General features: G+C 46.8%; 1 protein-coding gene across 1 annotated transcript in view; it reads right to left on the bottom strand.

The window, feature by feature from the left end:
• Positions 1-4,225: 4,225 nt before the first annotated feature.
• Positions 4,226-27,150, bottom strand: part of KIFC2 (kinesin family member C2) — a 336,639-nt gene continuing 313,714 nt past the window's right edge. Inside the window, exons 17-19 of the mRNA XM_069621788.1 lie at positions 25,883-26,012; positions 14,170-14,399; positions 4,226-12,275 (exon numbers count right to left, since the gene is read on the bottom strand). Of these exons, the coding sequence (XP_069477889.1) occupies positions 12,147-12,275; positions 14,170-14,399; positions 25,883-26,012 (489 nt within the window). The 3' untranslated portion in view covers positions 4,226-12,146. The remainder of the gene's footprint in view (positions 12,276-14,169; positions 14,400-25,882; positions 26,013-27,150) is intronic.

The following is a 27,150-nucleotide window of genomic DNA, read 5'->3' on the forward strand; positions in this document are numbered from 1 at the left end:
ACTTCTTCCCCTGGCTTGAATTCTTTTGAGCGTGCACCTTTCCTGCGGTCAGTTTCTTCTCTCACTTGAGGCTTCTTGGCCACGTCCTTCTCCTTCACTTCTCTATCTCTTTCTCCTCTGTCCACTGGCAATGCAACAATCCTAGTTTTTACTTGGTAGTCCATCATGATCTCTGCCAGCGTTTTACATGTGGAATCATGAGGCGTATTTCGATAGTCCCTGAGCAACCTGCAGAGGGCCTGGTGACAGGACACGCCTTACATATGCGCCCTCTGAATGGTTTTCTTTATAGAGGACATAAACTTCTTAGCCACCCAGTTGGCCTGGGGCCATAGTCTGTGTAACCTTTGGGGGAACGAAACCCATGTGTTTATAAATCTTGCAAAGTCATACCCGCTGAACGGGGGTCCATTATTGGATTTGATTGTATGCAGAATTCCACATTCACTCAGTACTTAATCCATTACGGCTGCCACCTGCGGGAAGGTGGTAAATCTGGGGAATTCATCTATTAGCACTAGCAAGTGCTCCCCCATTTCCATTGGTCCGTAAAAGTCAGCTGCTATCCTGTGCCAGGGTTTCTCAGGGATTTCTGTATAATACAGCGGCAGCGGTGCTTCTGCTCGGGCCGTGCAATAGCAGGGAATTGTAAGGAATATGGGGTGAAATATAGCCCCTGAAGGCCGGAAATAAAGAAGCCAGAGTGATTTGTAAATGCCTGTTGAAGCATAAAGCCAGCACGGAAATGGTGATGTCAGACATGAGGCCTATTGAGCCAAAAACAGGCCTAAAATCCCAATCCGAAAGAAAGTGAGCTTGAATTTCAAAAGTGCGATGATATGTGCAATGCATTTCAGCAAGGAAAAGAAAGACATGTTACAGACAGTGCCATTTGACTCAATCTATGGAGAGCTGCAGTTTTACTTAAGTAGTCAGCAGTGCATACATTGGCCCTCATTACAACTCAGGCGTTAAGGGTTAACGCCACCGTTAACCCTTAACGCCTGATTCTGATTTTAACGCCTGCTTTTAGCAGCCGTTAAAATCCATGGCGCTAATCCGCCATTATGCTAATTACGCCACCGTAATTCACGGTGGCGTAATTAGCGCCTTCCCCACTCCCATTATGCCCTATGGGGCAAAAATGGGAATGGGGAAGGGAAAATGGGAAATGGGGATTTACCGCCCCACTCACCTTGGAATGGGGCGGTAAATCCGCCATCCACCATGGTGTAAACGTAGTTTACACCATGGTGGTAAAGTTGGTGTACTTAGCACCAAGGTTGTAATGACCTCCATTATCTTCAATGTAATACCAGATTGTGCTCCAGGCATCTAAAGTGAAACCAAGCTCATTGCAATTTACAAGAAATAAAAGAATTTTCCTTTTTGGTTTTCCTCATCCATAAAACAGTATGCAGAGAGAAGTGCTCACCGGACTTTCAGAGTTTCAACATGGTTTTCTCATATAACTGCCCTATACATATGGACAATCCAGAAGTGATACTCATGTATTTTGAAACTATGAAATTAAAGAAATACATTATCTATGGATAAGGTCCAGATGCCTTATAAAATGTCATGTAAACTGCATTGTGTGTGAGTTTAAAAGCCATTTGCTTGCCGTATTACATGAGCCGGTCATTTCTCCAAAGATGAAACCTAACCTTCAAGACCTTTCTTCTGCTGTCCTGGAGAAAGGGGTCTGGTTGTCAGCCATAAATTAGGGAAATTACTCAAAAATATAGAAAGAAATACACTGCTTAATTGTAAACCACGGTAAAGACAGATAAGGCCATGCCTGTTCTTTCAGCAGAAGTGACCTTGAGGTCACAATTCCCATAAAATGTCCATTAGAGTTACTATCTGGGCCTCACAGGCCTTGAAGGGTGATGCGAACATAAACATGAGCACGCCTCTGGCTGGTCACGTGCTTAAGGGTAGATGCAATTTAAGAGAACAAAGAAAAAAGGCTGCAGTTGAATTAATAGAAAAATACATATTATTACAGAAAATGGGCAGTGTTGATGCCACGCCGGTCACGCCAAACCTTTATTAAAGGTGACAGTAACCCCCTTTGAACCATTCTAAAACTTTTACAGTTTTGGGTGATAAACATAACTAAAGTTATTAATGAAAATATTTGATTTGGGCCTTCCCTTGATTCAAAGAGATTTGAAAGTTGGTGCGAGGTTAAAGGAAATAATGAACATGAGAACTATGAAGCTGCATATTTTTCACTCATACAGGTCCTGAGTAAATGAAGAAAAAACATATCTCTGCTTAGGAATGCATGCCGACTTAAAATGAAGTTCTTAAAAATATATTCATACATGTAAAGATTTGAAAAATTAGGGTCTTGCCATGTTGATAGATTTTTAGAGTGTTGGACATGCTGAGCCCACCTGTCAAATTGACATTTCTGCATATGGGCATGGCTTTATCCCAACTCGCCCTGCTTCTAAACAAGGGATGCTCTAGTCTTCCTTTCTTCATGGTCAGTGATTTCTGTTTAGGACATGCTGCTTTATATATTGCTAGCCTATGCAAAAATACACAGTAGCTTTATTTTGCTACCTATGACTAAAGTACAAAAACATTTTTTAGTCATTCCCTCCATACCTCATTCATTCTCCTCATATTTATTATCTGGTCCTGTAATTTCTTTGAAAATCTTTTTTTCATAATTCTGAATGTTGTGCATGAGTATGTTATAATCTCCTTTAGCATGTGTGGGCTTTTGACAGACAGCTGCTGAGTTACGTGATGCTCTGCCAGAGCTAGACTCAGTGATGCAACACAGCATGAGCCCTGCGACCCATTTTTAGCGCGGGTCACATTCCTTTTGGCAGAGAGCCTGCTGGTCAAGTGGCACAGCGAGTAGAGCGCTCGCTTTGACATCGGTGCAGAGCTTGCTAACACAGGTTCGAATCCCGGCAGGGCCAAACTCAGCCTTTCATCCTTCCGAGGTCGATAAATGAGCACCACACACCGTGGGTAAATAATAAGCAGCGCTCAGATACCTGAGGGTTCGTAGCGCTATATAAAAAAATGCCAAAATGCCTTTTATCGTGCTTTGAGATTTTTAAAACTCAATGGGATTTTACAAATGTATTAGGCTAAAAGTTATTTGCACCTTGTATTTAAATAATAACTGCCTTCTTTCAGTTCCTGCCCATGTCTGTGTATATGATTATATTTGCATGAAAAGGTTTTCTCAGTGCCTCTCCTCCCCCCTGTAGTGCCTAGAAGCAGTCAAAAGAAGTCTTGCCTAAATAATAATAAAGCGCCTCGGGGTGAAGGAAGGTGCTAGCTCCTTCCCAACAGTCTTTCAGTAGTGGTACTAGTTGTATGTGGACTTGGAGAATGAGAACCTGTATGTTTTCAGTGCAGGATAGAATAGTAACCGTGGGAATTAGCACATTAAACTATTTTATTCTATCTCGGATAATAAAGGTTTATAAACTATTCTGAAAAATAAAAATATATGGCACAAAACACACATGCAATTAAGGTGCTAGCAAGTCGATCAACAGCTACAGAACCAGAGGAGGATGCTGTATTTCACTGCTGTGATTCTTAAATAACACCAGCCAGAGCAATGTTAGAAGAATAATTTAAGAAATAATGCAGTCTTCCTGATCAATAAAGTGATCAGCTAAAGGAGTAATTTAGAGAGACTCGGAAAAGGAAGCAAGAGAGACTTCCATATAATGAGGCTTTCAGGAAAAAGGATGGGCGAGTTCTTAATGTCAATGGTAAATACTGTAAATTACATCATGTAATGGGAATTTGAGCATTTTTTCCCATTGTTGGGGGTTGTAGCACATTTCAAGGTTTATTTAACCAGTTGTAGTCCTATGTGTTGATCAAGCTTGGACTGCCATATAGGGCAATACCCAAAGTGTCAGCCAATGATTCTAGATGGGCCATTTCTTTTAATAGAGTATGCCTTGAGATCATGAGGGAACAGGTAGGAATCACATACTGGGTTATCTTTCATTGGAGGATGTGAGCGTAGGATAGCACAGGGGCAACCTGCTGGTCTTGAAATCAAGACCACGCAGACCAACAAATGTTTAAATCCCGGGACTGCCTTTATAAAACGAAACCGGGTATTAAGTGCATTGTAAAAAATAAATAAATAAAATAAAAAATAGATCAGTAATTAGTTAGGACTCAGCAACCCTGGGGCACCCTCTCCCAAAAAAGAAACATACACAAATTGGGTTATAAATGTACATTTCATTGCCATATATGAAGGCTTAAGACAATAGAAAAACATTTGGAAACATAGCACCCCGGTACAGCGAAGAGCCAATATGAGAAAATCCGACCATAAAACCACAGGTTATCAAACGTTTGTCAAAAACCCACATACCTTACCTCTCCTTTTCAGCTAATCTACTCTGATTTGATGACTTTGTGATTTTTCAAAGGTCTCATGGTCAAAACAGTCGAGCCTTTCAAAAATATGCAATGAACGGGAGCACAATACAGGGAGGGAGGGGGTGGGGAGGGTGAGTTGGAATGGCGTTGGGGCTGGAACATTCGCAGGCGGATCTGAACCGATGCGGGGAATGACCTGCAAGCAATGGCAGGAAACAAGCGTAAGCCATCTACTGAATGCTGAGTCATCCAGCACGCCGCGTTCATGAATGGCGTGGAGCTCAAGCTTCCATGAACCCAAATCTTCTTACATTTTTGCCCTGTTACAGCAAGAGCCAGCCGATGGACGTTTTGAGCAATTCGATTTTTCAGAGACTTTTCCAATTCTCTAATAGTACTCCGGTCTATCAGTTATAGTGTTTTTAACAGGAGCAGTGGGGACTGCTCGTTGAAATGTGTGGACATCTGTTTGTAGCAGAACTCACTTTTGTCCTCCCTAACTTTCATGATCATCAGTATATGGCCAGCTGTTTTTTCAAACTACAGCTCCCATCAGCCCTTGTCAACATACTCAATGATGACAGATTATGGGATTAGTAGTCCAAAACATCCAGAGAGCCACATGTTGCATGTAGCAGCCCAATGGTATATAGGGTGAAGCCTGAGCTATGATGGCGTTTACATGTCTTTCATGCCCAGGTGTTCTATGTAGGAGGCATTCTGAAGGAGTATTAGTAAATTGGACAATGATGTCATTCACAGCTCCTCCTACTGCAGCCTCTTCCCGAAAAGGCCTTAAAAAATAGTATGGATCCCTGGCTGGGGTGGGGTCACCAGTCAACGTCTCTCTGTGGGCGTCTAGCTGCAGGCCCACCCAGCTCAGGCTCCAGGCTTCCCAACAGAGGCCAATGCGTGGCATGCTGAAAAGGCCCAGGCTGTTTAAGGGACCCGCAACTTCTCCAAGACACATTGGGCCTCATTACGAGGTTGGAGGTAGCCATGCCGTTTATACCGGCAAGGCTACCCCCAAACTCGGGTCCGGCTCCGGGTCCCACGAAAGGGGAATTACCGGGCCATTCCGGCCTCGGCGGGCCCAGTAATTTCCCTTGCGTGGGACCAAGAGCCGGTACGTCCCCATTCCCATTTGAACCCCCATAGGGCTCAATGGGAATGGGGAGGATGGTAGCAGCAGTACCGTTCATAATGGTACCGTTGCTACCATCCCGTTCTGCTCGCGGGTGCCGCTCTGCACGCCTGGTCTGACCAGGCATGCAGAGCGGCACCCGCAAGCAGAACTCGTAATTTGGCGGCACGGTAACAACGGCGCCGGTAGCACTACCGGTGCCGTTGTTGCCTTACCCCCACAATCGTAATGAGGCCCATTGTCCCTAGCTGCTGTAATCCTGTAACACCACAGTTATGGCGGCGGGCAAAGGTTTAGGAGGAGACGCTAAACGTAGAAGTATCTTAAAGGGTCCTCAAAGATCCTCCAGGAGACGCTGTATTTAATGGATGTGACTTGGACCACAGCCGTTGAAATCACCATGCCCACTGGAACGAGGACCTAGCTGTAAAGAAATGAATGCATTCACTCTCACAGCAGGAGTCATTTCTTTGGGAATGGCATAGGTAGATTAGCATTGGTGGGGAACACTATTCAATATGTCCCAGCAGCCTTTGCATTGAATTGAAACTTGGTTTTCACTTGTCCCTAATTCCTAGACTTCAGAACAGGAAATATTGATATTGGGTTAATATTTTCGTCAGTATCCCTTTCCCAGTTAGCATGATTGCAGGGAATGTTATTTGAGCCTCACCTGAAATGCCCATTGCGCACACGCTGCCATCTCAGGATGTCCTAACAAGAATTCATTATGGCATGAGATCTGAACCTCGGCTGTGAGCGATGTGGATACCCCTCACACCAGGTATCAGCATGTTGCGGTCAGTCTGTAGAATGACCTTTGATTGGAGGACCTGTGGGGACTCCTCCTACACCTCAACTTGCAGTCAGAAATATTGGAATTAGCTGTGCTTTTCCTCCATCCGTGAGAGAGCTCGGATCTCCCCCAACCTCATCCATCGACTGAACCAGCACAGTTGCACCATGGGGAGCTCTGCTTCCAGATTGGGGGAGTCACGGTTTGTGGGGATTTGAAGGGCATCACCACACCCGGAGTTTCAGACTTTCTCTGTTGACGTCACTGTAGGTGTTGCGTTCCAAATCCAGTACCTTTCCTTAACCTGATCAACTAAATAGAAAGGCAATGGCTGACCGCTTATCAAATTGCAGCCCAATGGACCTTCTCCATGTCTGGCAGCCTCAGAGTGATGGAGCAGATTGGTGTTTCCAACCTTGCCTCTCCACACAGGAATCACATTATGGCTTTTTGTAGACGACATCGATTCCTCCCGGCAGATCGTGATTCTGTGGAAGATGTGCTCAGATGGCGCACGGTCTTCGGCTCTTTTCAGCACTGCCTCTTCCAGAAGTAGTCATTCAGAGAGCATTGCAAAGTAGCATCCTCAGCAGAACAAAACCTCACTATGACGTTTGCCCTCCCACCGGGAGGCACATACAGGTAGTATGGTTGATCTAGGCATGGTGGGGTAATCGGCTCATCCAGTTGCTGCTTCATCAAGCAGGTGGTAGTCTATAACCCTGCACTGCAACAGGACCCACATCAATGCAATTGACCTAAGGAGTTGCCGATGAGTGTTACGTTGATCGATCACTCCACTGGATGTTCCCTTGCCCGAGTAGTAGCCAATATGAAAGGTGAGGGAGCCGTGTTCTACATATGAGTGAGCTCTTTTGATGTTATTGGCTAAGTGATCTCAGGCACTGATGTGCACAGCAGCTCCCTTTTAGCCCAGTTCCTGAGGTACTATATATTGATAAGGACCAATTTCATTGATATTTTGAGACCTGCTTTTATGTGCTGGTCCTATGTAGGCTCTCGTACACATTTACTGCCAATACATTACATGCCACTGTCTCACATGACTTTTTCGTAACAGCTTGCTAAATGCAAAGGGCTGTCATTTTCCCATGAAGCATAATAGAGAATATAACAATTCTGCTTAGACGCGGCTTCACTACAGCAATGATCAAGCGGAAACCTTTCATAGACGACGTTCTAGTTCATCGGAAACCTTTCATAGACGACGTTCTAGTTCATCGGAAACCTTTCATAGACGACATTCTAGTTCATCGGAAACCTTTCATAGACGACGTTCTAGTTCATCGGAAACCTTTCATAGACGACGTTCTAGTTCATCGGAAACCTTTCATAGACGACATTCTAGTTCAACGGATTCGCGCATAGATGCAATGTCAACCAGCATCCTCGAAGGGCACAGCACAATTTCCTTCTTGAAGAGTGTCTGCCAACTTTGCCGGAGGTTTCCTTTTCTCCATCTTAAGAGATCATATTTTTGATCGATCAGTTTGTTCATACTGTTCATAATAGTGTTGTCCTTACAAAACAACTGCTTTGCAATCCCTGACTACTTTAAGTCAAAATTCAGTGCTGATATATTCTCCAGATGCAGCGTCTAATGACGCAATGATCTGAAAGGCTTGTGATGGGCCTGACCGCGAAGATCATGAAATTGGTTTCAGTTCTCGCAGTTAGGTGTCAGAATCCCAAGAGTAAAAAGTGTGAGTTGTGAATCCAATTCAGCATTCACATCGAAACTCAGGAAAGGGATGGCCCAGCAATGGTAGCCAATCCCCATCCCACACCATACACAGATCAGCAGCCCGGTACCTGTTCATGGTAAACAAAGACCAAGAGGTAAGGAGACTCTTCACAACACAGCGCAAATGGAACCATCGTACTTGCAAAGACAACACTAAGACAATACTGCCATTCCGCGGGCATACATATAGAAAAATAGAAAAGGGGGGGGCCAGAGGGGAGAACAGTCCGTTATCAAGTGCCAGAGCCCGATTTTGCAATCGAAACTCCGATCATGGCAATATTTGAGTTATTACGCTCATCTGTTTTTTGTCAATGGCTTTGAAGATGTGAACAGGGAATGGATGATAGTGTGAACTATGGGTGCAGGATACCCTTTCATGAATGTGGGTTGGCTGTCAAGTCGCCACCACAGACATCATATTATGTTATCTATGGTATTATATTTGACATAGGCCTATTCATTAGGATATAATATAACTCAGTGGCAATGAAGTCCCTGACCTAGATAACATTGCCTGCCCCATTCAAAAATCAAGTCTTCAGAATCAGCGTCCTGAAACGCTGACCTATGTTTAAATATCCATCCAGAGCGATAAACAAGAGCTTGGCATCCCTCACGCAGTGTGAAAGGGCACATCTCCACTAAATCTCAAGAGGATAGTTCAGGGGCAACATGCCCGGAGCAACACAGGTTCAATCCCCGGGTCCGCATTTAGGAACCTCTGGGTTTTATGTGCGTTATAAATAACCAATTATAATGAATTATAAAAAAAGCCAGTGCTTTTTTCATACAGTGTAAGCATGAAAGAGAAACATTCTAATAGAAAACTTGCAAATATCACAATTCGACAGATGTACAAATTGGGACATTTTTCAGTGGATTGCTTTGATCCTTGGGCATTTAGCAGTTTCCCGAAGGCACCACCTGATGTGGCAGCATAAGGGTCAGCAGTGACGACACAGGAAGTACCCCTAGGACGTGGAGGCTTTTGATGCGATGAGTAAGAGGTGATACATAATGCCTCAAATGTGCTGCATCGGCCACCATACGCAACCGCTCTACGCCATCTCCCAAACACAATGAGGGCCAGGCAGGGATTTAAGTTAGGGCGTAGAAGGAAAGGATATAGGGACTGGGAGCATGGCAAGACCCAGAGACGGGACAAGCAGGGACCCTGAAAGTAGAAAGAGCAGCGGGGAGAAGGGATCGCTAACGAGTCAGAACTGAGATGGATACGGAGGCAGGCTGGTCAGTGGGTACAAGCGACTGTGGGTCAATGAGCTCAGCGAGATGCTAGGACGAGTGGGATGGGATAGGCTTGAGTGGAGCAAGACCTAAAGGGGCAATATATGGGCCTTAGGGAATGAGAGTGGACCTGGGGGATTCACCTGGGGTCGGCTCGATGACCACACACGAAGTCCAATGGAGATCATATACTGCCAGCGGTGTCAAATCTAAGAATGTGCAGGTCTCAGCCTGGCCATGTGCACTTAATGAACAACTAGTACTCCCAAGATCCCCATTCAATCGCTCTCTTTCCCTCACCCTGCTTGCCTTCCCTACAGTAGTTGGCTCTGGTCAGCCCCAGGCACGGTTTCTGCGTACAGTAGCCTCTATCCCCATTATTAGTTTGATCCGTAAACATGATCCCCGATCGTAACTTAATATACAATACACCCCATCAATACAAACCGCTTCATCCCCACCCTTATCAGTGATGGGAGCGTGGGCCACATGGCAGGACTTTCAAAGTTTCAGTGTCTGATGATGGACCAAAATCATCAAGTGGCTAGTGAAATCCAAGCCCTGGCCAACAGGAAATACGAGAATGGGCATGGAGTGAACCAACAAATACTAGACCTACCAACAATATCAAAAGACACATTCTGTCACGCATCCTGATCATGTCAACGAGATGCAAGTAACAAGAGAAAAACCATCACATGTCAAAATCACATCCACAGTCGGTTTACTGTTTTGCCGTCTTAGTCACAGGATATTGCGGTTGTGAGCTCCCCTTAGCCCTCTTAACAGCTGTCTGCTTGCAGCCTGTGCACCAGGTAGTCGCCTGTGAGTTGGGTTGGGTGCTTCGGTTGCCTCCAGCCTCTGAGCAGTGAAGAGAAGGAGGGTCAGGCAGCAGCCATTTTGTTGATTGCACTTAGTGTATTTTAGAGAGAGAGAGTCAAGCAGACGTCATTTTGCCTATGGCTTCCAGTGCACTTGAAAGAACTGAATTCAGGATTCAGACAGTTTGTGGCACTCAATACACTTCAGAGAAAGGTCAGGTGGCAGCCATTTTGTCTGTGGCACTCAATACACTTCAGAGGAAGGTCAGGTGGCAGCCATTTTGTCTGGGGCACTCAATACACTTCAGAGGAAGGTCAGGTGGCAGCCATTTTGTCTGGTGCAGAGAAAATACTACCAATGCTTTTGTGAATCACCGATGGATCAGTAGCCCTTTTTAAGATGTTAATTCATACCCTGTGCACCCGTGCATGCAAAGCCCCGTTTTGAGAGAGTACATTCTAGTGCTTCCGTGTGTTTCTACTTCTTCCCAGCGACGTGGCTGAAAGAAGAGCACACAAGTAAAAGAGGATGCTATTTAATCTTCTAGCCTCAATCCTAGTCTTCAAGACTATTAACAAACTGATATCAATTTCTCCCTGCTACTCATTGGCCCTGCTTTCATTTTGCGCTGTCTTCCATATTTTTCACCTCCACCTGCACCCCTTTTTTTTGCTTTAAATATGAATCATTATATTTTACCTCCCTGTACTTTCTGTACGTTCTGTAGACGGTTGCTGCGGATATATATATATATATATATATATCCTTTATGAAAACAACAACCGTCAAATATTCCAATGTATATCCTTTGCATACCTTTTAATCTCTTTAAGCAAGGGACTGGATCCATGCATTTGCTGTTCTAGCGTGCCATGGGCCATTCCAGTCAACTAGAGCGCAGATCAAATATTGAGAATTTGTTGATCGTCGGCATTAGGGAACGATCTGGTTCCCAAGGATACAATTGGGATTGAAACATGATAGACCGATGTGCGGATTCTGATAGAATTCTGGCACGAGACGGAAGCAGCACAAGCCACATGTCGGCTATTGGACATGCATATATGAACCACATGATCCTGTATAACCTTTGTCTTATCATGGAATTATCACAGGAGTGGTTGATCTATATGCCCTCCTGATCCTGAATGTTAAGACCATTTTGGAACATGTCGAAGAGTCTCATGCCTCTCTCTGGGCAGTACATGTCACCCTCTATTCGGGCAGGTCAGGGTGAATGTTTGGATCCGCGGTGGTGTATGTTGGGAACGGATATCCCAGAGGGCAACCTTCTTAGCCTTCTAAGTTATCGTAGGAAAATCTGGATTCATTCTAATACTGTCCCTTGCCCAACCATAGCATGAAGGGAGGCGTCATCAAACCCATGACCCCTGTCCTGTTTCCTACATGATCATGGTATTGAATATAGCTTGATGAGCCATTTGATTAATCAAATCCTTTGGAGACCATTACATCTTCTCCTGTTCTCTAGATGTCAATGAAATTTGAAAATGGCTAAACACATAATTTAACCCTGAATGATAAGACAGCATCAGGAAAGGTCTCGGTGACCCATAGGGAAATTGCTTGGTGCCACCAACACGTGGTATTAAGGGAAGCCAGCATGACCACATAATATGTCATAGGCGTGTTTGCTATGATGCTTCTAACAGGATTAGGTACCATCTGTGCAGATACTGGGAAGAACGGGAGGCCTGCATATTCTATGGGGCCATCCTTACTCTTTGATATTTCCAGGATATCAGAGGAGAACACAGGCATGTACTTGAGCCAAGGCTACCATTGTGTAAGTAGCCCCCCCAGTTATAAATGTTGAAGCCAAACACAAGCAGGATTCTGCCCCGAGCCACAGGGCAAGGCCAAAGAAGAGGTTTTGTTTCCAGAAGCAGAAAGGGCCGGTGCCACCATCATGAAACATTGCTTTTGCAGGAAATGTCTTCAAGCAGTCAGGAGACGTGAGGTCAAAGTTCAGTGTAGGCTGTGTGTGAGTCGACCTTCCTGGAGGCGGGGCCCAGCTCCACCTTACAGACACGCTGAGCAAACTTGAGCGAGCAGACCGTCTCACCTACGTTCCCTTCCAGGGGCGACACCTGCACAAAAACAGCAACAGGAAGTCAATATTCAGGTCTCAGATCAGGAACATGGAAATACAGCTGTTGGGTTTCCCCTTTTCCAGAACCTTGTTCTGGATATTGCGGTAAACAGGACTCAGAATGTGCAAACTGCCTTTCAAGCGCCCAAACCACCTTCAGAATAGTCTCAAGGCATATCAATGTTACCCTTCTTAACAAGGGAGAGCAAGGCTTGAAAGAGGTGAGGAAGAACAAAAGGGAACCTGGATTGAAGGACGAGCAAGAGGATAAAGGGAGAAAGGAACCAACGGCAACAGAGAGCAGACAGAAAGGAAGTCAAGAAGAAATGGGCGATGGCAGGAAGGAATGGTTGGAGGCGAAAGAGAAGGAGCGCAAGAAGGGAAACATGAGAAAAGGGTGATAAGGTTGGAACAGAAAAAAACAGGAAGTACAGGAAGTGAGGCAGGAATAGCGAAAGTTAGGATGGAACAGAGAAAAAAATGACAGAAGAAAAAAGGAAAAAATGCACTAAATAAAGCTAAGAGGAAGAAAGGAATGACAGTAAGAACACAGGAAGGCAGTAAGGATGGACTCAAGCCAGATGGAAGGGGAAATGTAAAGAGGAAGGAAGGAAGGAAGGAAGGAAGGAAGGAAGGAAGGAAGGAAGGAAGGAAGGAAGGAAGGAAGGAAGGAAGGAAGGAAGGAAGGAAGGAAGGAAGGAAGGAAGGAAGGAAGGAAGGAAGGAAGGAAGGAAGGAAGGAAGGAAGGAAGGAAGGAAGGAAGGAAGGAAGGACGCAAGTGAGATGTAAAGGGGAAAGTAAAGGGGAAGGAAGGAAAGAAGGGAGGGCCCAAACAAAATGGAAGGGGAAAAGGGAAGGAAGGAAGGAAGGAAGGAAGGAAGGAAGGAAGGAAGGAAGGAAGGAAGGAAGGAAGGAAGGAAGGAAGGAAGGAAGGAAGGAAGGAAGGAAGGAAGGAAGGAAGGAAGGAAGGAAGGAAGGAAGGAAGGAAGGAAGGAAGGAAGGAAGGAAGGAAGGGAGGGAGGGAAAGAAAGACTGGTACCATGGGACAAAGGAAGAACGACATTATGAGAAACGAAGGAAGGCCAATGAAAGTACGAAACGATAAGGAGCTGTGGAAGGAAATATGAAAATGAAAGGTTATAAGGGATTGGAGTGAGAAACAGGATACGAAGGTTCATGACACTGATGGAATGGCCAACACGTTTAAGCAAACATGATGACAGGCTGCAGAAAAAGGAGCACAGGCATGTAAGCAAGGAGAACAAGCAAAGAGGTGCATAGTAGATAGGGGACGGGAGCGTTTCTCGCGCTCAGGCCAGCATAAGGGCTGGGCAGTACTGGCGTCCTGCTCTGTTTCCTTAGCAGACACAAGTTAGGAGTATTTCCCAGCATGCACCACATCGTGCACTCACTGCCTCACTACAAATGAATACACAATCGAGTGCATGTAGTAATTATACACTGCTTCACAACAGTGCAAACCCCCCATGAGAACACTAATTGCCAGCCCAGTAGCCTTTCCACGCATCTGACTACGACTCACAGTCAGGGTCGCACAGGGCCATAACATTGTTCCGATGAAAAAGTGGCCGTCAGTTGCAAATGGCTATTTATTCCTTTTGTGACACTGTCTGAATGGCAACCGAGTGGAAGTGTTTTGATAAAGTGTGATGCAATTTGTGCATTGTTTTTTTAAAGAATATTTATTCAGCAACACAGGTCAAACCTATTACACGCAGAGTGAATTAACTCATCAAACTGGCCCAGATTGGCCAAAAAAGAGGCGCACTTTGGCCCAACAAACTAGCCCACACGAGCATTTTGTGTTTTTTGTCCGGACAAGGGCCTATTGCCCTATGGGCCAGTCCGAGCCTGCTCACAGTGGTACTGACCTGCACCATCATGACGGTCTTGTTGCCCTTGCCCAGGGAGTCCTGCAGGAGGTAGGTGAGCTTTGAGTTACGGAAGGGAACATGGCCTTGCTTAGCCCTCAAGGCTTGGATAACTTCCCCCAGTGCCAGTAAAGACTTGTTAATATTCTGGGCTTCCTTCAGCCGCTCGCCCTCCGCTCCTGACTTCCACACACGCTCAGAGCCAGCCAGGTCCACCAAATTCAGTTTCCCTAAAAGAAGCACACACAAAACATGCATAAAGGGGGGCCTGTGATTTAAAACGTGATTTCAACAAAAGATAATACATATATCTCACACCAGATTGGCTCAAGATCATTAACAATAGATGCTTCTTCAGTTTCCCAGCATGGCGTCCTACCACACTTGCATATTGTGTTAATTGCTTGCTCTATGATCTTATAGCCTATTTTTGTCTATAACTGAACTGTTGCCTTCAAACAAAATCTGATATGTGCTAGGGTGCATGTTTTAAAGAGGCAGGCAGAGTATCATATTTATTTTAGTACAACTTAGATATTGTTTTAGAATACATGAATCGGATATTGCAGGATGATACAGTTTGTTCTTTCGTTTGCACCACTGCATTGAAGGTTATGATATTACAATGTAATTGAAATTTCAGTTCAATGCTCATGAAATACTTAACATCATTGAAATGAGAAAAGAGAGCCCTTGAATGTATTGACTAAGGGAGCCTTGTTTTAATCTGTGAGGAGTGGGGGCCTTTGTAGAGACCCTTTTAATCCACAGAGAACAATATTGCTGAGTACCTAAAGTCAATCGTCTATCAAGTCTCTGCTGTGTGTCTGCACAACTGAATCGCTCTGGTACTCTTTCAGCATTGGTCCCTCGGGCATGACAAAGGATGCCGAGCAAAGGTCATCCAGAGGCATCAACATTATGCCATGTACACATTTGAAATTATCAATCATTTGCTCTCCCTGATCTGCCTTTCCATTGCATCCCCTTTCAGTCGCCTCTCCCTCCTGCTCTCCTATGCTCTCCCTGATCTGCCTTTCCCTTGCATCTCCTCTCAGTCCCCTTCCCCTGCTGCTCTCCTATGCTCCCCTGATCTGCCTTTCCCTTGCATCTCCTCTCAGTCCCCTCCCCCCCCTGCTCTCCCTGATCTGCCTTTCCCTGGCATCTCGTCTCAGTCCCCTCCCCCTCTCCCTGATCTGCCTTTCCCTGGCATCTCCTCTCAGTCCCCTCCCCCTCCTGCTCTCCCTGATCTGCCTTTCCTTTGCGTCTCCTCTCAGTCCCCTCCCCCTCCTGCTCTCCCATGCTCTCCCTGATATGCCTTTCCCTTGCATCTCCTCTCAATCCCCTCCCCCTCTCCCTGATCTGCCTTTCCCTTGCATCTCCTCTCAGTCCCCTCTCCTGCTCTCCCCGATCCTCCTTTCCCTTGTATATCCTCTCAGTCCCCTCCCCCTCCTGCTCTCCCTGATCTGCCTTTCCCTTGCACCTCCTCTCAATCCCCTCCCCCTCCTGCTCTCTCTGATCTGCCTTTCCCTTGCGTCTCCTCAGTCCCCCCCCCTCCTGCTCCCCTATGCGCTCCCTGATTTGCCTTTCCCTTGCATCTCCTCTCAGTCCCCTCCCCCTCATGCTCTCCTATGCTGTCCCTGATCTGCCTTTCCCTTGCATCCCCTCTCAGTCCCCTCCCCCTCCTGCTCTCCTATGCTCTCCCTGATCTGCCTTTCCATTGCATCCCCTCTCAGTCCCCTCCCCCTCCTGCTCTCCTATGGTCTCCCTGATCTGCCTTTCCCTTGCATCTCCTCTCAGTCCCCTCCCCCCCTGCTCTCCCTGATCTGCCTTTCCCTGGCATCTCGTCTCAGTCCCCTCCCCCTCCTGCTCTCCTATGCTCTCCCTGATCTGCCTTTCCCTTGCATCTCCTCTCAGTCCCCTTCCCCTGCTGCTCTCCTATGCTCTCCCTGATCTGCCTTTCCCTTGCATCTCCTCTCAGTCCCCTCCCCCCTGCTCTCCCTGATCTGCCTTTCCCTGGCATCTCGTCTCAGTCCCCTCCCCCTCCTGCTCTCCTATGCTCTCCCTGATCTGCCTTTCCCTTGCATCTCCTCTCAGTCCCCTCCCCCCCTGCTCTCCCTGATCTGCCTTTCCCTGGCATCTCGTCTCAGTCCCCTCCCCCTCCTGCTCTCCTATGCTCTCCCTGATCTGCCTTTCCCTTGCATCTCCTCTCAGTCCCCTTCCCCTGCTGCTCTCCTATGCTCTCCCTGATCTGCCTTTCCCTTGCATCTCCTCTCAGTCCCCTTCCCCTGCTGCCCTCCTATGCTCTCCCTGATCTGCCTTTCCCTTGCATCTCCTCTCAGTCCCCTCCCCCCCTGCTCTCCCTGATCTGCCTTTCCCTTGCATCTCCTCTCAGTCCCCTCCCCCCTGCTCTCCCTGATCTGCCTTTCCCTGGCATCTCGTCTCAGTCCCCTCCCCCCCTGCTCTCCCTGATCTGCCTTTCCCTGGCATCTCGTCTCAGTCCCCTCCCCCTCCTGCTCTCCCTGATCTGCCTTTCCCTGGCATCTCGTCTCAGTCCCCTCCCCCTCCTGCTCTCCCTGATCTGCCTTTCCCTTCCCTTTATTGTCCCCTCACTGTTCACCACTTTTTCTCCTTATCCCATCCCGCGTGTATCGAGGGTTGGCTGGTTCATCCCTCCTACTTGGTTCCTCTGATCACCCCTCCTTAGCTTCTTCCACTACTTCCTTTAGGCTCTCTCCCCTCCTCCTCCTTAATTCTCTCGGCGCTGCCTCCTTAAAGACCTCTGAACCCAGGGCTAACTTTGCAATCTCTTCCAACTCCTGGTTCGTTCTCTAACAAGGATCCTCGTTCTCTCTCGCCCCATCTCCCGGGTCTCTATCTCTACCCTTCCTCCAGGGTCTCCCTCTCGCCAGCTCATGTCTCTCTCTCTCTCTCTCTCTCCTTCTCTCTCATTCTCTCCCGCTCTCCCTGGCTATCTCTGTCTCTCTTCCCAGATGTTTCTCTCTCTTTCGCTCTCTCTCTTGCTGGCTGTCTCTCTCTCTCTCTGACTGTATTTCCATCTCTCTCTCTCCCGCTCTCCCTGGCTGTCTCGGTCTCTCTCCCTGGATGTTTCTCTCTCTGGCTCTCTCTCTCTCTCTCTCTCTCTTTCTGGCTGTCTTTCTGCCTCTCTTTCTCCCTCCCTCTACCGCTCTCCCTGGCTATCTCTGTCTCTCTCCCTGGATGTTTCTCTCTCTGTCTCTCTCACTCTCTCTGGCTCTCTCTCTCTCTTTGACTGTCTCTCCTTCTCTCTCTTTCTCTCTCTGGTTGTCTTTCTCTCTCTCTCTCTCTCCTGCTCTCCCTGGCTGTCTCTGTCTCTCTCCATGGATGTTTCACTCACTGGCTCTCTCTCTCTCTCTCTCTGGCTCCCTCTCTCTCTTTGACTGTCTCTCCTTCTCTCTCTTTCTCTCTCTGGTTGTCTTTCTCTCTCTCTCTCCTGCTCTCCCTGGCTGTCTCTGTCTCTCTCCATGGATGTTTCACTCACTGTCTCTCTCTCTCTCTCTCTCTCTCTCTCTGGCTCTCTCTCCCTCTCTCTCTCTCCCCCGCTCTCCCTGGCTGTCTCTGTCTCTCTCCCTGGATGTTTCTCTCTCTGGCTCTCTCTCTCTCACTCTCTCTCTGGCTGGCTCTCTCTCCCTCTCTCCCCCTCTCTCTCTCTCTCTCTCTCTCTGGTTGCCTCTCTCTCTCTCTCTCTCTCTCTCTCTCACTCTCTCTCTGGCTGGCTCTCTCTCCCCCTCTCTCTCTCTCTCTCTCTTTCTCTCTCTCTGGTTGCCTCTCTCTCTCTCTCTCTCTCTCTCTCACTCTCTCTCTGGCTGGTTCTCTCTCTCCCTCTCTCTCCCTCTCTCTCTCTCCCTCTCTCTCTCTCTCTCTCTCTCTCTCACTCTCTCTCTCTCTCTCTCTTTCTCTGGTTGTCTCTCTCTCTCTCTCTCTCTCTTTGGCTCTCTCTGGCTCTCTCTCCCTCTCTCTCTCTCCCCCGCTCTCCCTGGCTGTCTCTGTCTCTCTCCCTGGATGTTTCTCTCTCTGGCTCTCTCTCTCTCACTCTCTCTCTGGCTGGCTCTCTCTCCCCCTCTCTCTCTCTCTCTCTCTCCCTCTCTCCCTCTCTCTCTCTCTCTCTCTCTCACTCTCTCTCTCTCTCTCTGGTTGCCTCTCTCTCTCTCTCGCTGTCGCTCCCTCTCTCGAGTCTGTTCTGCTCAGCCTTCTGTGCCTCTTCTTCTCCAGGCTTCTATCTCCTTACCCTGGCCTCCTGGATTCTCCTTTCCCATGTCTCCTGAGTCTCCCCCTCTGTCCTCAGGTCCCTCCTTTAACAGCTCGTGTGGAAATGGACTCGTGGGCCCGCCCCTAGAGATGGCCTACCCTTCTATAATGGTGGTGCTTCGGTTTGGCTGGTCCCTGCGCATGTGCAGGCTTTTCTCTCCTTGCTACATCCTGGTCCCTCCCCCGGGGTGACCACCCATAGCCTATCCGCCTTAGGTGTATGTGTGAGGGGGATGGGTCACTGCTCAGGGGTTCTCTCTTAGATGGAGCTTTGAATCCCTCCCTCTGTGGATAAGATGTTTGCTCAAATTCAAGGGGAGCTGAGTATGAAGGCACTGCCGGTTCCATGGCGACGCCAATCCTTGATTCTCTTAAAGGGATGGGCGCCTAATGCTGAGCTGGGATGACACCCTGCACTGGTGTGCCTGGCATGGCGTGGGAAGCCAGGTGATTCTCCCGATGATGTCCCTGGGAAAAGCATCCGCTGGCTTCTGGCGCCACCCGACCCCCTTGGCGACTTCACCAGGGACGTCATTTCACCAAAATGCCAGGGGTAGTGGAAGTGACATCACATGACCCTTGACATCTGATGGAATTGATGTCACTGACCTCACCCCAAAGTGACATCACGGGAAGCGATGAAACACGACGTTTCACCCCTTGATAAAACAGGAAGTGGCATCATATAGCATTGCTCCTAAGTACACTACGAAAAATATGCTTACAATATCACTAATGTGATTTACATATATTCTAGAACTTTTGGAGTTGCCTGGTTGGTCTCCTAACTGGGGAAAGGGCTTGTACGAGCTAGTCAAAGAGGTTTATAGAAAAATCGAACTTTGGGATTGCGGAGGCATTTTACCCATTTATCTACTCTGAGGTCTTATGGGTTTATTGCTGAGAGGTTGTATAATCGACCCCAAAGGTATCTTACTATCTGTCCCTCAATGCACCTCCGTAGGCTTTTACTTGTACTGCGCCTGAACAGATTACCAGTGCCTGAGATACTGGGTATATAAATGAATATTTTTATTTTTATCTTACGAGTATATAATCACCAAAGTGATTTTTACAAAATGAGCATAAAAACACAATTGTCATAAAAGCAGAAGTCAAAGCTGAAAGAAGAAGACGTGTGAAGGTTAAAGGTGAAGGATCACGATGAAAGATGAAAAGGTAAAATCACTCCCAGCCATCTTGGTAATTGCACCGACCCACACACCACCAAGAGGAGTCACCCTTTGTGCATGGCTTCACATGGGACCGGTCTGTCGTGTCTCCAAAGCTGCATGTGCAAAGATTTGGTCCAGGATTTTAGTGGCTGCTATACTCCAAGAGGGTCACAAACCTCCGATTAGACGATCCCACAAAACTGCTTTGTCGGTCAGATAAGCATTCTTTAAGTGATGCAGTATATACGACGATCTAAATTTGTCTGTTCCTGGACACGATAGTAAAAGGTGCCGTAGTGTTTCGCTTTGTTTGGTGTCGTTGCAAAAGCGGCAGATATTAGATGGAGAGAGGCCTCTTATGTGGAGGATTTCGTTCATGGGTAACAAGTTCAGCCTCGCACGCAAAAGAGTTTTCCGAGTTTTTCTGCTTGGATGTTTTAACAGAAAAGGTTGGGCTGCATTCAGTTTTCTACATGTTGTGGGTAGATGGCTAGTCAGCTTGTACTCAGATGCCTTGTCTAATGTACTTACCCAGTCCATTTCCTCCATACGGGCTTTGGTTTTTGTTGGATTACCCAAGAGTTCTTCCATGGAGCTGTCGCGTATTACAAGTTGCTGTAAACGCAACAATGAATATTCTGAGGGACCAACGTACCTGTCGACTCTGTAAATATCATTTAGCCGTAGAAACACAAAAACATGTGCTAACCGAGTGCCCGGCCATGGGCCTGCACTGTACAAAGTACTTGGGGGAGTTTGTGTCTGAGCTACGTACCATTACTACGGACGATTTCTGGCGAACGATGCTGCAATACGCAAAATAAAAAGCCGCAGACTGATCCCTACAGACTGCGGTTGATCGCCTCCAAGCTTTTGGACAATGAATTCCTGCTGGAGACGGCAGTGGCTTTGTAACGCATCTGACTTAGTTTGATGCACTGGGCACGAAAGTGGAGTACTAGTGTTGCTAGATGCATCGAGCCATGAGTATGAGTGGAACTGGTGTGATGTCATAGGCGTGAAGGCAGTATGTTAGTGAAGTTGGAAGTAATGATTTATGTGCAGAGAAGGGCAACAAATGATAAAGCACTAATTAATTAAATAAGTAACGTTCAATGCCTGTTAGGATATCTACTCGTGATGATTTACTTGTGATTTTATGTATAAATTGCAGATAATTCTATGCACATTTTTATATGACGTGATATTTTTGAATTTTCTTTTTTCTATATTACCGATATTTTTTAAATTGAAACACAATAAATAAATATACATTTCATACAAGAACGGATCACCATATGTATCGTTAATATCAGTGTGTATAGGCCCATATTACCAAATTACTGTGCATGTAAGCAGACATCCAAGGCCAAATGATAATGATGTGTTATTATATAACACTTACGCTTAAACGCTTTATATAGAACAAATATACATGCAATATCACCAAACCTGTGTTGGTACTCATTTATCAACCTGAGAAGGATGAAAGGCTGAGTTGGCCTTGCTGGAATTCGAACCTGTAACCTGCATATCACACACACACACACATCGCAGCAGTGCACGCTCAACCCCCTGAGGTATCTTACCAGCTATAGTAAAATGAGCAATTACATGTCTGAATGTTCTCAAAGGCAAAAAGCAAATGGCACTCTGTAGTGGATACCATTAAACTGGTAACTGCGATTTAACAGCAGGCCAGTTCATCTGCAGGTCTGGTGCAAAGTTGGCCACATGTCAAGATTGTGTGGATCTACTTTTCAGGCTTCAGAGGAAAGCAGCGCAATCACATGGCGTCCCGTATTCTGGGCACTCGTTACCTCATACATGCAAACAAACATCCTGAACAGCGTGCCATGCAGATAGGAAAGATAGACACATTACAACAAAGCATTAATTGTGACACAATGAAATCAAGTGCCACTTGATGTGCTATGGTCAAATGTCTACACTGTACACAAGCTTTTAGGTACAAGGATTCTGTCAAGTGACCGAGGACACTGAGATGGAATGACTTGTGATGATCATATCAAAGACAACGGCAGAAAAAAACATGCTATAGCTGCAACTTGAGAAAAACACAATGCACAGTCCAACATGGATGCTTATTTTACTCTAAATGCTTTTTGGAGGTTTTTGTCTGCATTGTGAATTTGAGGTGTTTAAGAACAGACTAAATCAGTGACTCGCCTCGGAAGTTTTGCCTGAAATAAGCATTTAATGAGTCTAGCAATTATTGGATAGAATTCCAGAAAGACAAATTATTTGTTATTTCTGTTCTTTCTTAATTAGATTCACTGTTACACTTGTTGAACCCCCTATGTTTTAAAGAGGCCTGAACAAGAATGCCAGCCATTCCAGAAACAGAGAGCAAAATGGCGCTGGCCACAGCCCAGGAGCATCCATGAAAATAATTCAAATGTTTTTCTTTTTTTTAGGGGTCGCAAGGGAGACCTCAGGAGTCGCAGTTGCGACCCCCAAATGACGTCCATGGACCTCACCATCCACCAGTGAAGTCAGGCAGGCGACTCCATCACAGTAGCTGCACATGAAGCGGGTCATTTCAAATTCTGGGCACCAAGCAGGCTTTTTCGACTTTGATCGTGAATCCCACTTGGTGGAGGAGTTGGATTGTCGCTGTTGTGTGCTGCTTTTACTTATTGGCTGTTTCCTCCACAACTGGTCAGTGCTCTAGGCATGGTTACAAAGCATGCCTGCCCAGATGTGCTGCCACTAGTGAGAACACCTTTGCGAACACTCTTGGAGCTGATGTTATTCCGAATGGTGGTACTTTGAACTGATAATGCTGAGCAGCTGCCTTGAATCACAGATATTTTCAATGTTTGGTCCATAGAAATATGAAAGTAGGCATCCATCATGTCCTGCATGGCCATGTAGCCTCCCTCCATGATTAGAGGTTCACCCCTTGGAGCATCATCACCTGAGACCTTTGTCTTTTGAGGCGCCCATTAGGAATCTTAGGTCAGGATTGCTCTCAATGCATCACCGGGAGGATATCTCAGGGGCAACGTGCTCGCCTTGGAAGCAAGACGACGCAGAGCAACTCAGGTTGGATCCCCGGATCCGCACTAAGAAACCTTTGGGTATTAAGCGCGTTATAAATGACCAATTATAATTATAATCACCTTTGGGTGTTAGGAGGTCTACGGGACAGATGCCTTAGGCCCTTTCCCTTCTTGGCACTTCTTGTATTGCTCCCTTCGCCAGGACTGCCCCCATCTCTGCTAAGAGAGGTGGTAGGCGTTATTGCTCAGCTCTGTTCCATTTGGGTGGTTTATGTAAAAATGCAATGTCCCCTTTTTACAGTCTCTAATACACATGTATCTGTGGTAATACCCTTCCATTTGTAGGCTTTGAATTGCATTCATTCTCCTACCAGCTGCTTTGTGAGGGTTTCCCCTTAGACCGCCTCGTGAACTGTGTGATCTATCCAGTCCTTCTTGACCACACTGGAATTGCTATGGGGATTGCTGCCCGTGGCAGCTTGCGTGCGATTCCAAAGGATTCGTACACTTTTGGCCCAAAGAGATGCACACTGGCAAATGGCATGTCAATCATTCTATTCTAACCATGAAGGGTTCAAGATGCCCTCAAAATATCCAAACACCTGGAGACCTCAAGTCTTCAGATCCTGGGTGGCTGTCCTCAGCTCAAGACCAGCATGGCCTCACAAAAGGTCCAGGATGTGCAATGGAGCTGCCTGACACCCCATAGTGGGTATCGGAACCGGTTACATGAACACAAGTACCGGTGCCAGCCACGTGGATGACCATATATGGTCACATTCTATCCCCTTCTCATGAGAAAGACGCCAAACATTCAGTGAGAGCTTAAATGACCCGGCCTGTCATTCTGAGCACTGTGGTACCCCAAAGGCTACCATGCAGAACAAATAAAGGTACCACTGCCACACAGTAAGTGAAGCCTGTCTGGCCTACACTTACTGTGGAATAATACCCTTCCTCCAAAATGACCTGGGAAACAAGGTAGCAGTGCTACAATGGGCTTAAATGGTGGAAAGAGTGCCAATGTACTGGTAGTCTTAAGGACTGACCAGTGACCCCAAAAATATAGTGAGATTAGCCAGGGAGTGAGGTTCAAAAGGACCTGACTCCCAAAATCGGACCAGGGACACAACACCGCCAGCAGATACGCTGGGTGCCCCACTGAAGTAAATGGGAATGCTGCAAAAAGAAAAACCTTCCTAAATCTGGACAGTCTGAAACATCAGAGTGGGGTGGATACTTGATGTTTGTCTCTGGACCAAGTTACTAACCCAGATAAGACTACACCCCTCCATCCTGCACTTCAGAGGGAACTTGCAGACACCCTTTTCAAAGAACATCTCACCAATCGTTGATTGCTCTATCGAACCAGAATTCATCCCGTCAAGAGCAGCCACCCTCCCCGGATCGCACCACTCAGCCCAGCTCCCCTACTGCCCCTGCGCCCCACATACATTTGAGATTCTAGGGCTCATCTCAGCCTCTGACAAATTAGTTTGAGAGGAGCAACAACAATGATCTCCTAGTTCGGCATGCCTTGATTTGCAGATGTCGTCTGTTGAGGAGTATGCTTTGAAGACCTGGTCAGGCTGGACTCTCTAGGGGTGACGGGGACACCAGGGGTAGGTGTGAAATTGCAGTCTCTGTGGTTGTGTGCACGGCTATATTTGTATCCTGAAAGTAAGACAGAAGGCTCTCACATAGACATTGCCATGATGTTTGTCCAGGATTCCTTCCATTTTCGCCTCTGCAGCACGGTGGATGCTGCCTCTCCCCTGCTTGCCGCACCTTAGAGCTCTGGCGCACGGGCGGATTCTGTGCGGTGTCTGAACCTGAAGCCTGATTGACGGGTTCCTAGTAGGTTGTGGCTTTCAAGGTAAGATTGAAGTTTAGAGTATGCAGTGCAGTCCAGGATTTTGAGGAGATAGGGTACTGTGGTGATCGGATGATAGTTGGTGGGGATGGTAGGATCTAGGGTGGACTACTGCAACAGCCTCTGCCTTAATCTGCCCTCATCCTCGCTAAATCCCCACCGGTTTATCCAGATTAGGCCTGCAAGACTTATCCTTGGCCTCAAGTCCAGGGACCGCATCTCTCCAGCCCTAAAGTCACTCCACTGGCTCCTGGTTGCTGCAAGGATCAAATACAAATCCCTTTGCATCATCCATAAGGCTGCCTGGGGCCGGGGACCACACTATCTACAACTGGCTCTCACCAAATACTCTCCCTCCAGATCTTTATGCTCCTCCGGCGCCAACTCTCTGCATGTCAAGCCCTCCTCTAAACAGAGCTGGTGGACGATCTCTTACCTCGGCTGGCTCCCTCCTCTGGAACAGCCTCCCCCTTCCTCTCCAACTTGAGCCAAATCTCCTCAAATTCCAGAAGCTCCTCAAGACTTTCCTTTTCACCTCCTCCTTCCTCCTCTCCCTCCCTTGCTAAACCCCCACAGTTGCTGAGATTGGGGACCAGGGCCTGTATGTGTCCGTCTATGTCCTGGCCTCCCCCCCACAATCGCCTTCAGCCTCCACCCACTCCCAGCACTTGTCTTTGGGCACCCACTGGCCTGTGCTGTCTCACAGGCCTGCACTTATTGTATTAGCAGTTGACCACTCTTACCATCTCTGCCAGGCACTTAACAGCTGCTTGCTACTTACTCCCTAGCACTTCCCTCAGTGGAACACCTAGCACTTACCCCCTGTCTCGTCCCTTCTCTCTCTCTGCACTTGCACATTCTGAATGCTCACAAGGACTTGTAGGACCACCTATTTCTTTCTCTTCATTGATTTTTTCCATGTTCCCACCCTGTTGCCCTGTGGGCGCTTTGAAACACAATTCACCTGACGTATAAGTGCCTTACAAATGCACAATAAATAAATATATAAATGGCCAGTTTCCTGTGAGTGTGGCAATTTTCTTCATAGAAATGTGCAGCCTCTTCCAAACCTTTATGAGATCTGGGGGTCATAGATGAGGAAATTGTATGTGTTATTGTGATACTGACATTTAAATGCCTGTGTGAGCTATAGAGGTCTTTCCTGTGGCCTTGCAATAGTTATTGTCCTAAGACTTAAAGGCCATTGTGAGCTATGGGGGTCTTCTGTTAGGCCTTTCCATGTGTGATAAAGAGATCCAGAGTGCCCTCTAAGCTCTGGTGGTCTTGCCAGCACCCCTCTGTGTGACCAAGGGGCTATTTCAAAAGGTCTCTCTGACCTCCGAGGGTTTTACCTGAGGTTGTAGTGCCCGTGGTGAGGTCCGTGCCGGTGATGGTCACAGTGAGCAGTGCATGAGAGCGGGAGCTCCGCTCATTCATGTTGGTGCAGTGAGTCGCCCGGTTCCTTTTCCCAACCTGCAGCATCTGCAGCAAAATCCCCAAAAGAAGAATTAAATGGCTGCATTGAAATTGAACAATTAACATAAAAATAATACAAGAAGTCATCCTTGACCCAACAATGCACATACACTAATCTCTTCGGATGGAAGAATCCAAGTAAGGAACGTAGTAGATTTGAATAGCGTTATTAAAATGAACCACAGGCATTAATAATAAAAAGAAGCACTTTATTTATTTATTATTTTATTTATTATTATGTGAATTAGTTAAACAAGTTAACCTTACAATTCACAAGTGCTATGCACGGTGTGGGGGGAGAGTTAAAGTTGTGGAAGATAGATGGGAGGGTAGACGCAGAAATAACTTCCACATATTCTAGATCCTATACAAAATCACATGTGGTTAGTCCAAGAGAGATTGGCATGGCACGAGTCAGGATGTCAGTGAAGGAAGATGGTCTGGATGTTGGAGAAACCTCTCTGGGGTGTTCCCTACCCAGGCACCGCAATACAGTGAGATGGCCTCACTTGCGTGTCACCTACCGCAACAACTGGCAGGGCGTATGCCTTACAATCCCCTTTGTGATGAATCAACTTCCAGAGCACCAGCGGCCCAGGAATGAATATCGGTTTCCAAACCATCAATCAACTCCACACCTCTAGTACACCAGAAGGGATCCGAACAGATTGGAATACAAGGGAATTATAAGACCTCCGTGTCCAATTCTGGTAACGTGGACGGAATGGCAGGCTCATCTCCGCAAGGTCGTGGATCGTTGGTAAGTTGTAACACAGTGAAAATACAATTATTACTCAATGATAAAAGGGACTGTCCAGTCAAGGTTGTATACAAATATCTACTTTATTATTACTTTATTATTACTACAACAAACAGTTCTAAGACCACTACAATTACAACCCATACTGTAAAGGAACACAGAGGACAGACAGTTTCACAAAGGAAAGGGATGCTGACAGGTGGGTAGTTGGTAAAGAAATCAGTCTTACTGTTCAAGGTTATTTGGTTTCAGCAGCAAGGGGCAAAGGGTCGTAACTGTGTATAGGGGCCTTCAAGGACCAGGGGGTTAGGGCAGAACCACAATGTACCTGGCGTTGAAGAAGTTCTTGGTGCTCGACAGAGCTGAGGCGGTTCCAGGGTGCTT

Source organism: Ambystoma mexicanum, chromosome 5q (assembly GCF_040938575.1).
Source record: "Ambystoma mexicanum isolate Mex_15411 chromosome 5q, UKY_AmexF1_1, whole genome shotgun sequence".
Classification (NCBI taxonomy): Eukaryota; Metazoa; Chordata; class Amphibia; order Caudata; family Ambystomatidae; genus Ambystoma; species Ambystoma mexicanum.